General features: G+C 35.5%; 1 protein-coding gene across 2 annotated transcripts; it reads right to left on the bottom strand.

The window, feature by feature from the left end:
* Window positions 1-2,228: 2,228 nt before the first annotated feature.
* Window positions 2,229-7,979, bottom strand: LOC103330850 (Hyp O-arabinosyltransferase-like protein). Of its 2 annotated transcripts, none has more exons than XM_008233459.2 (9): window positions 7,840-7,979; window positions 6,203-6,800; window positions 5,142-5,209; window positions 4,852-5,053; window positions 4,288-4,385; window positions 4,116-4,185; window positions 3,939-4,010; window positions 3,612-3,725; window positions 2,229-2,706 (listed from the first exon to the last, which is right to left on the bottom strand). In XM_008233459.2, exons 2-9 carry the CDS (start codon window positions 6,620-6,622, stop codon window positions 2,644-2,646), a joined length of 1,107 nt encoding a protein of 368 aa, XP_008231681.1. In that variant the 5' UTR covers window positions 6,623-6,800; window positions 7,840-7,979; the 3' UTR covers window positions 2,229-2,643. The 2 variants fall into 2 exon arrangements, with proteins under 2 accessions (XP_008231681.1, XP_008231682.1); XM_008233460.2 differs by having other exon boundaries at window positions 7,846-7,976.
* Window positions 7,980-10,893: the final 2,914 nt, after the last annotated feature.

Here is a 10,893-nt window from a genome sequence, read left to right as displayed (position 1 = left end):
AATATGATGTGTTCAAGAAGAGTACTTGCTAGCTATGAAGATTCTCAAGTTCACGGCTAAAGGAAATACGATTGGATAATTTAAGGCAACTTTTACGGTTGGATTCACCGCAGAAGTATTGTATGCGGCTTGTTTGGCCAAGTTTACCATCTATTTGGGCTATCACAGATAATTTGGTTTTTTTGGACTGGGGATATTTTGGCAAATTCTGGCGCCTTTACCAACTGAGCTATATGTTAACTTGTTATATTCTTCCTTTTTGGTTGTATTTAATATTTGGAAAATTTGCATAACCACTACCTAAACTATTAGGGGTGTGCGTATTTATCACCCAAACAATAAATTGAATTATTTACCACCCAAACTTCAGTTTTGGTGTTAATGTGCCACCTCTATTAACTTCCGTCTAATTTTCCGTCATAAAGTTCCAAATACACCCCAAAATTTTCTCTGTTCACCAATTCACTAAAATTTTGGGTCAGTATTCCCATTTTATCCCTAGAATTCATAAATAAAAACATTAAAAAACATATTACCATTGCAGCCCTTCCCCGACCTACAACAGCCCCGCTCTCCTCTCCCATATTCAAAAAACTCCCAGACCCCCCTCCCTCCCTCCTTCCTCACCCACTGCTTAGCAAGTAACCCCTCCCCAATCACACACTTTTACCTCTCTCTCTCTTGCCTAACCCAGCCCCTCCCCCTCCCCCTCCCCCTCCTCCCCACCACTCACCTTCTCAAACCGCTGTTGCCTACCCACCTATAAATTCACAGACCCAAAATTATTTTATTAATTTAATAATTTATCTTTATTTTTATGTTCTACTCCTCTTTAATTTCTGTTGAAATTAATTGACAGAAGGGAAGAAGAGGGAGAGAAGAGAGGGTGTTTGTTGAGCAGTGAGTGGGGCGGGCTACCATGGGACATGAGTGTGGGGTTGTTTTTGTTTTAAATTTATTTTATTTTTTTAAGTGCATAGTAATTGACAGAATTGCCCTTACATAACTTCATTTAACAGAGATTTTCTGTTAAATCTAACCGAGGTGGTAGATTTGCACTAAAGTTAAAGTCCAGGCGGTAATCAGTCAAATTTTATTCTTTGGGTGGTAAATACACACACCCTTATTAGTTCAGGTAGTATTTATGCAAATTTCTCTTAATATTTATACACACATATTTGACATTTGCTGGTTGCTATTTACACACACATACTTGACATGACAGCAATTCTTTACTCTCCACCTGCGCTACAGTAATGCCCTTGCTTTTTTGATTTAAAGAGAAAAACATATAGATTTAATTACTCGATCAAAGAAATTATCATATGTTTTTTTTTATAAAAAAATTTGTTACTCTACATTTGTGTTATTCTTAACATACATAATAGTATATAAACCCCTTTTATTACTTGCATATTATTCATTTTTTAAGTTATTGCGTTTGTTAGCTCGCACTATACTCAATTTAAATCATAAAAACCATCATACAACGTATTTTCTTCAATTTTTGTGTGTCAAAACAATAAAAAATTGACTAAATGAACATCTTCTAAAGTTTTATTGAAAATTTCCATGTTTTTCCCACAATTTCTGTCGTTTTTATTCAATTTTTACCGATATCGACATTTTGTAAGTATTTTCATCGATATTTCTATGTTTTTGGACCACTAATATTTCCAAAACCTTAGATATTTAATACCTTGGTTGGGAGAATATCGGACTAGTTATGTTTTTTATATTTTTTTTAAATCAGTATTAGTTCTGTTTCTATTCGTATTAAAAGACTCATAACGTAGCAGTCACGAGTGATGTATATTAAAACAAAACAATAACTAACAAGAACAATTTCGACATATGCTGATTGCAATCATCAAGTAATTCAGCTAAAATATCTTTTACTGCAATTATTTTTGGATCATGGCTGGAGTTGATGCATCTGCCAAACACATGTTCATCCTAAATAACACGTTACACACATCGAAACACAGCCAAGATAGAATAAAGTCCAAACAGAATGGTTCATCCAATGCACGAAATACGTGGTAGTTCAACTATTACTTTAATACCAATGATCTCTTAGACCAGTTACTGTACCAAATTAGGTACATTAATATAGTTTTGGCTGTGTCACACACATTTTGTCAAAGTGAATAACAAAAGGAACTGAAACATTGTCGCTATATCATCCACAATTTGAAGTACCAATGTTCAAATGCTTTGAAACGAGATTAAAAGAAAACAAAGCTCCTCTCCTTCCGAGGAAATTAAACAGAATCTCAACGAGGGGATGTGTTGATCCAAAATTAAAGCCAGTTCCCCCTCTAAGGCTGGATCCTGTTGGCTCAGGGATTACAATGAATGATTGCATAAAATCAACTCGAAATAATCCACATTGCAGCAATCACAAAATCCTAAACTATGCTGCTCAGTAGCTTAACCTTTACCCTTCAAACACCCTGAGTTTCCCCTAAAATCCAAGTGTAACCCAGACATACATTTGAGACATCAGAACCTTCTTATTTTCAATTTACGATCTGGGATTTGTGTATATTCCTATTTCTAAGAGGCTACACTTGAATCACGATTTTCCTTCTCTAAACATCGGTGTATCATAATCTATCTTGAATGGAATGCAGCTGATATCTATTGTGTGTCCCAATTAGGTATGTTAGCAGTAGCTTCATTCACCATCTTTACAAGGGTGACCTGCAGACAAAATGAGCATGAGCATGAGCATGAGAGAGAGAGAGAGAGAGAGAGAGAGAGAGAGAGAGAGAGAGAGAGATTAAAAAAATACTCATAAAACATGTCATATACTATGAAAACTTCAATCCAAAAATCGGTTAAAAAATGGTTGCCAACAGTTTACAGTTCACTAGTACACTACACCTCCGCATTTCTAAACATTTCTCCCACAAAAGGAATCCAAATTTGTAAGTGAGGAAATTACAAGTATTTTGTAAGTCAGTCAGTCAGTCAGTCCAGAAAGTTAACTGGTTGCAGAAAAAATCTTAAAGCTATTCCCAGCACCAACACAAGCCACGACGTGAACATATCACCTCAGCATGAGTCTGTCACAAACCCCGGCCCTCCCCCTCCCTCGTCTTCAGTTCACCTTACTGTGACTTTCCCTTTACCCATCAACTACAACTGTTGGCTTTCCACTCCCTACATGGGCTGAGTAAATTACAGCTTCTCATGGTTAAGAAAGTACCCAATCTTATAAGGTTTATGATCACTAGGCATACAAGGGGTTTTCTGCTAGTTTACTAATTTTATTTTCATCGGAGCAGGGGATTTCTGAGGCAGGTTACTCTTCATTCTTCATTTAAGAATGTATGGTTTGGATTTCTGCCTTTCAGACTACATCCATGATGGCATACCCAGATGACAAATATTTAAAACAAAAATGTAAAGACAAGGCAGCCCTTTGTGTTAAGGGGAAATAACTTCTCTGCGTGCAACATTCAAAGAAACATAATGCTACCAACTTTCTTGTATAAATGAAGAGAACTAGGGCACACAAATAAATAAAAATACAAGGTACACCAAATCATCTAAAACAGAAGATGCAAATTGTAATTTGTAACAATAACATTCCTTAGACATACCACACTCTCAGGAACACCGGGAGGGGGTAAGGGAAGGTTTCTCGGTGGAGGTCCACGTAGATATGATCTCTTGTCGAATCTCCACTCCCCGATTTTGCCGTATGTTAGCTCACCCTAAAAAGTTGGAAACTTCAGATAACTAGGGAACTAACAACGGGATATATATTATCTATATTCCATCCGTTTAGTGCAAAACAAGAAACAAAGAGGAAGAAGAAGGTGGCTCTCAGTAATGGCTAACCCGAAAGCACGTCCAAACTTTAACATTGTACTTATAAGCGCAAATTCATAACAGGAATCGACAAATAGGGGAAGGGCCACGCATACCTTTAAGTTGTAGTCACACCCATAAGTATAATGAATAATAAACTTTTTACCAATTTCCAAATCCCATGGGGGCTGAAAATTTAAAGACACAAGGACATTATTAACCACAATGTATACATAAAATAAAAATGCAAATCAACTTTGATATGAAGAGCTTCTCTAAGTATGATTCCAAACCTGCAGCATGAAGTCCTTCCGAAGAACATGCTGCACTCCATGCAAAGCAGATGCTACAGCATATGCATACCTTAGTTCATCAAAGAAAATCAGAAGCAGAGAGACACGTCAAAGCTGGTACCTCTAATTGCTAGAACTCAATATAGTTAAAACTAAAGTCAGTCAAACTTACATTTCTAGCACCCATCCGAAAGCTTTATCTGTCTCTGCGTCTTCTTTCATTCTCAAAGAAACATTCATCCATGTCGGAGCAATCTTTTCCAGTAAATCCTGAATAATTATATTGATTCATTCATCACATTGCTCAAATTTTCCCAACAAAACAAGATCAATTGATATAAATCAGAAATATTATTTTTATCAAATCCTGAATAGTTACATTTATTCATTCATCACATGGCTCAATTTTGCCCTACAAAACTAAATCAATAAAAATCAGCAATAGTGGTTCCAGCAAATCCTGAATGATTACATTTATTCGGTCATCACATGGTTCACTTTACCCAACAAAAGAAGATAGTTTGATATAGATCAGCAATAGTAGTTCCAGGAGTTATATATGATGACAATGAGTAATTTTAAGAGGACAAAATTACGGAAAACTAGAAACACCATTACAGTTCAGAAACTCAAAATAAATTGGCACATCAACATTTTTAAATGTCTCAAACATAATAAGGGCCATCACAAATACTAAATAAGGCCAAACAAAGTACAGTTTACCAAAAGATACTACCTTTCTGATAATTACAGGAGAATTGCCAATTGGATCAACATTTGTGACTGGGCCATTCTCCTCAGGATAAAACTTTCTTATGATCTTCTCATTCTGCGAAGGTTTAATGTAGAAAAATGGGAAGCCAGCTGGATATCCTCCATGAGCCAAATTAGGAAGAGGATTTATAAAAATGTGATCAGGCTCTGCCATCAAAATATATCTGCAACAACGAAAGTAGAAGGATTTAATACTCAAGTATAAGGTTAAACATAAGAAAACGTAAGATCATCAAATATGCAGACGCTCACTCTTCCTCAATTGTAGCTTTTTCCAGCCATTGAACAAAAGCCCATGGTCTGTTTAAGACAATATATCCCTGTATAAAAAATTTGCAATTATGTCAGGAAATATATATATTGATAAAATGTACATAGTATAAATTATCAGAATGATAATAACTACTTAAACTTCTTTTATAATTGCATAAAATTTATTAAACTTATTTGATAATCATATAAAAGTTAGTGAAAATCACCTAGAGAGAGAGAAAAGGAGGGGGTGTTGCTACTCTTAAACATATTTGATTGATAGATAAGGAAACAGAACCCAATCAACAACATCATATGGACAGATTGTGATAGGAGATAGGTAGAGATATATACTCTGACTCTGAAAAAGGCTTCAATCAAAACAGTTTACACAGGATTAGCAATAATCTTCAACTATAGAGTTACAAGGTCTACGATTTACACATCAATCAAGTTACAGTTAAACCCATTTATTCATAAGAAATACCATATACGTCATCATTAAGGAAAGATCCAAGAAGTTAAAATGGCTGCATTTCTGCAAGTATTTCATGACAGTAACCTAAATATCTTTGCTTAAAGGATATAATAATTAGACGCGGAACTTAAATTAATAAGTTTCACATATCTTCCAGTGAGTAGCAAATCGTTGAAATATCAATAACCTGGATCAGCTTGAACCGTGAAAATCAAAATACATGCTATTCTTCTAATGATTCATTGCTTTTCCCGCACTCAACATCAGTCTTAGCTTCAGCTCCAAAAAAGAATAAAAAAGGCATAATCTTAGCTTTTTCTTTATGGCTCTTTTCCTTTACTCTCCTTTATTTTCAGCAAATTCTAAAACATATCTAATATTGCCAAGCCCCTTATTTTGACTTTAGATTAGACATAGAATTGTGCAAACAGACATAATCACGTCCAATTGATATAATGAAGTTACTCCCTGAGGGAAGAAGTAAGAATTCACAACTAAAAGGTTGAAAAGAAAGAACAAATGAATGAAACATACAAAGACATGGAATATAGTCACCAAAAGGTTATAGTGCAAGAAGCCTAACCCGATCAAGACCTGCAGGAAGAGGATCAACGACCATAGTTGGGATCTCATCCATCAAGTTGTCAGGATTTCCTGAATGCAAAATTCTGGTAAAACCTCCCATCTCCGATCCAGGCAAGTCCTTATTCTTCTTATACCAATAGTACATAATGCGACACTGCCATTTGCTGTAAGGAGCATCGGTGGCTGTTAAGGCAACATGGAATGGTGACTTGGAATTCTTGAATTTCTTCACATTCTTAGGCATCCCAATAATGGGGTCAGACAGTAACCCACCATGCGAATTATCACCTACCCACTTCCCAACAGATCTATAGTGGATTATCATAGTTAAAAAATTATAAGTGGCAAAGAAAAACCCAAGAGCCAAAAGAACCAGAAGTAATGGTGAAGCTCGTCCCATGTTCTTCCTCCCAATCATTGTTTATTACAAATGGATAAAAATCTCAGCTTTCCCAAATGAATAACACAGTAATTTTCCTATTCCATCACAGCATAGAATGAGAATTTTCAAATTCAGCTGTTCAGAACATAATTTAGCAGCAGCATTAAACCCTTCTTTTATCTTGTACAACTTCCGAAAAAGTTTCTGGAGATACCTACATTAAGCAACTCCAAATAATTAGCCCAAAAGAATTGATATGATGACCAAATTAAGGCCACTGGTTCACAAGAGATCACCAGTAAATAGAATTTTTTTTAAAAATTATGCAAGAACTTTTCAATGAATTTGACCCAAACACTTTTATGAATTGAAATAACCCACTCTACCAAACCCATTCCAATTAATAATTCATAGGTTGTTTACGTGATAGAGTAGCAATCAGTGTTTAACAGCTGTTATCATAGAATTTCAAGAGAACTTTCAGGAGATAACCCACAAATTCTGAGCACTAATGAGCAGTTTATATCAAATTGAGGACAACATATCAATCTTAAGATTACTAAAGTATGGAAATGGGGACCACTTTGGATCAAATTTTAAACAAGTATGATGACAAATGCCATTAAGAATAAGTGAACCAGTAAACTCATATAATCAATTTCAAATTCCTCTGCTTTCCACTAATTCGGACTCCGGAGTATCTTTAACCCACAACGTCCTTAAGAAAAGGAGGGTGGGAAAAGCAGCATCCACAATTCAAGACATACAAACAAAAATTCAAGGGGAACTCAGTTGTCACCCTTCCAAATGCTCTCTACACCTGCTCATTTGGGGGGCTGTCAATAGAATTCCCAAAATTTAACTCTTGCATGCCAATGTGAATTGGATGCCATTACGCTTATCATAAGCATATAGATCAGACACACTCAAAGCTTCAAATTTTTTCAAACTTTTCCAAATTCATATTATAAGAACAGTTAACATACTCTAATCAGTAAAACCAGAACATAAGAATTTAGATATTCAATGTACAAAGAACTGAGAAACCAACTACAAGTTCATACCTTTAGAAACCAACCCAGAACCCAGAAAAAACCCAAAAGCAAAATGAAAGATTAAAGGAAGTAAGAAAATGTAGAAGTCGTCTCAGTTATTAAGGTATAAAGCTCAAACAATATGGGTTTTGGAGATCAGATACATACAGACATACAGAGAGAGAGAGAGAGAGAGAGAGAGAGAGAGAGAGAGGGGACCTTGACCTGCGCGCAGGGGGGGAAGGATAGAGATTGGAAAACGGGTATTCGGATCAGAGAAATAATAAAGTAAGGATTTTGTCGATTTGACAAAAGTGCGGGTTATGGAGATTCCGACTCCTCCTTGTCTGTCTTTTTCGGTTGGTGTTTGAGCAACCTTTTTATAACATCATGTCAAACTATTATTGGATTAATTTTCAAGTCCTAGGGTTTAAAAAAAATAATTATTACATAGATTATAGTATACACCAATGTGTCCAATGCTAAATTATTTTTTTCTTTTCTTTTTGGTCGGACGTCAAATGCTTTGATGTAAAGCATCTCTTCCCAAAAAAAAATTACAAATTTATAAATAAACCCAATCCTAGACATGTATTTATAAAAAAACCCAAGCACTATTTAAACATAGAAACACACCCAAAATCAACCCCAAAGTCAACTTTTTGGGTGTGTTTATAAATGGGTTTTGAGTGTGTGTAATGATGGGTTTTGGGTGTGTTTATATGTTTAAATAGTGCTTGGATTTTTTTATAATTTCAACCCCCATTTTGGGTGTTTTAGTGAAACTCCCAAAAAAAATTAAATAAAAAATGCTAATTGATGTAAGAAAATCATTAGAACACATTTCTGTCAGAAGATAAAAATAAAAAATAAAAAAATACAATAATCAGTCCTACTTACCTTTTTTCTTTCTTTTCTTTTTTTGTCTTATTGGCAGGTTCTTGTTTCCTTGCTTTTGTTTTACAGTTTATTCCTATGACATCAATCTATTTGACATTTAAAAGGAAATCAACAGAAAATCTCGAAATCGAGGAATTGCATACCCAAACTCGGTTTATTCCTATGACGGATCGACAATTGTGATAATGAAAACAAAAATATGGAATAAGGAGAAGTCTAAAAGTTTGCACAAATAGAACATAATGTACATAATGTGGTAGGGTTAGTTCAAAACTATGGAATCAATCAGTAAGTATTATACGGTTCGCATTCAAAAATACAGTAAGATCAAATGCAATAAACTGGTTTGGTTCGATTTGGTTTTAATAAAAATTATTTCAGGCAATTTAGGTCCAAGTTAATATGTTTTTCTTTTACATTTTTCAACTTTGTTAGCCCAATTACAACTAAAATGTCCATAACATGCCATACATTTTTCATTTAACACATTAAAATCTAATATGCCATCAAATTTTCAAAGTTGATTACAACCCAAAAATCAATAACTTCAAATTTCATCAAACCATGGTTGATTCAGTTTAGGCCTATTTATAAAAGCGCAACTGTAGATGGGCATAACAACGTGGGAGGGTTCAGTGTTGACCATGTTGGTGCGAAGAATCGTTGGTCACATGTCGACCTGATATGAGGCATGACAAAACAATTTTGTCCACCATTTGCAGTTGGGTTGCAGTTGGTTTCCTCCACATCGATGAGCAGGAGGAGATCTTTGACATTGGGTGCAAATCTACGATGATAGGTAGGAGATCTACAACGATGGCGAATATCTACACCGATTTTTAAGAGATGTTTGAAGATGGCGAACGATGAGGATTTCTCCTACAATGGCAAAGACATTGACAAAGACTGAAGGAATTCCCACAATATCCTTTGAGTGTGATGTGGGTGGAGGCTAAGTGATTGCTAATTGTAGAAACTGATTTTCACTTAATCATTCACAAGACCATTATACAAGATATATATACAAATCTATATAGAACAACCCACAGTTACAATAAGCCATTATCATAAACATAAATATGGAGTTATGGCCTAATAACAATGTAATTGATAACTGACCATTTTCTATCATTAGTATGATTAACTATTGTAACTGAAATACTATTCTAACTCCCTAATACTCCCCCAAAAACTTGACATTGCTGAGGAGACAAGTTTGGAAATATGTCGGGCAAAACGATCTGTAGGCAATCCTTTAGTGAAGACATCTACAAGTTAATAAGTAAAAGGTATGAAACGAACCCGTTGACTTCCTGAGGCAACACATTCCCAACAAAGTGATAATTGATAGCTATGTGTTTGGTCTGGGCATGAAACACCGGATTGGCCACAAGATATGTGGTTGAAAGATTATCATAATTGAGAATAACAAGATGTGGAATAGGATGCCAAAGTTCATGTAATAGACTTAGAATCCATATAGTGTCTGCATAAGCACAAGCTAAGGCGCGATACTCAGCTTTGACGCTTGAAAAAGAAATTGTGAATTATTTCTTTGCACTCTAGGAAATTAGGTTTGGTCATAAAAAGACACAGTATCCAGTGGTGGACCGACGAGTATCCGGGCTAGCTGCCTAATCGGCATTTGAATAGGCAACAAGGAATGAGGAGTCCGTAGAATGATGAATAGGAAGGCCAATATCGAGGGTGCTTTTGAGATAACGCATAATGCGTTTCACTACTTCATGATGAACATCAGTGGGGGAACCAAAGAACTGGAAAACATGTTATACGACATAGAAAATGTTAAGAAGAGTCATGGTTAGGTACTATAGAACACCGAAAAGTTGTCTATACACAGTGGGTTCGGGCAAAGCCGTGCCATTAGTGCGAGAAAGGTTGCCTTTAGAAGCCATTAGTGTAAAGATCGGTTTACAATCCTGCATATTGCTTCTTTTGAGAATATCAAGGGCATATTTGGTTGGATTGAGATGAACAGAATCAGAGTGATAGGTGACTGCGATGCCAAGGAAATAATGTAACTTGCCAAGGTCTTTAACGTCAAATTCGGCACCTAACATATCAATAAAGGCATGTAAATGTGACTGACTGCTCCCCGTGAGTATGATGTTGTCAACGTAGACAAGTAAAATCATATTATGAGATTGATCCTGATAAACAAACATATAATCATCAGAGTGACTTTGAGTAAAACCAACATGGAGCAAGAATGAACTAAAACATTGGAACCAAGCGTGTGGTGTTTGTTTAAGGCCGTAGATAGCCTTGTGAAGTTTGTAGACATGTTGAGGCCGGCTAGGATCCATAAACCCATAGGGTTGCTACATATATACCTCTTCAGATAGAGGGCCA

This window comes from Prunus mume, linkage group LG5 (genome assembly GCF_029339155.1).
Source record: "Prunus mume cultivar Tortuosa linkage group LG5, ASM2933915v1, whole genome shotgun sequence".
Lineage (NCBI taxonomy): Eukaryota > Viridiplantae > Streptophyta > Magnoliopsida > Rosales > Rosaceae > Prunus > Prunus mume.
This window is presented reverse-complemented; position numbering and strand designations above follow the sequence as displayed.

Coding starts and splice junctions, on each gene's coding strand:
- LOC103330850 (XM_008233459.2), bottom strand. CDS start 6,622: ATGATTGGGAGGAAGAACATGGGACGAGCTTCACCATTACTTCTGGTT. Junction 5,210..6,202: donor TTCCTGCAGGTCTTGATCGG/GTTAGGCTTCTT, acceptor TTTTTTATACAG/GGATATATTGTCTTAAACAG. Junction 4,011..4,115: donor GGAAGGACTTCATGCTGCAG/GTTTGGAATCAT, acceptor TTAAATTTTCAG/CCCCCATGGGATTTGGAAAT.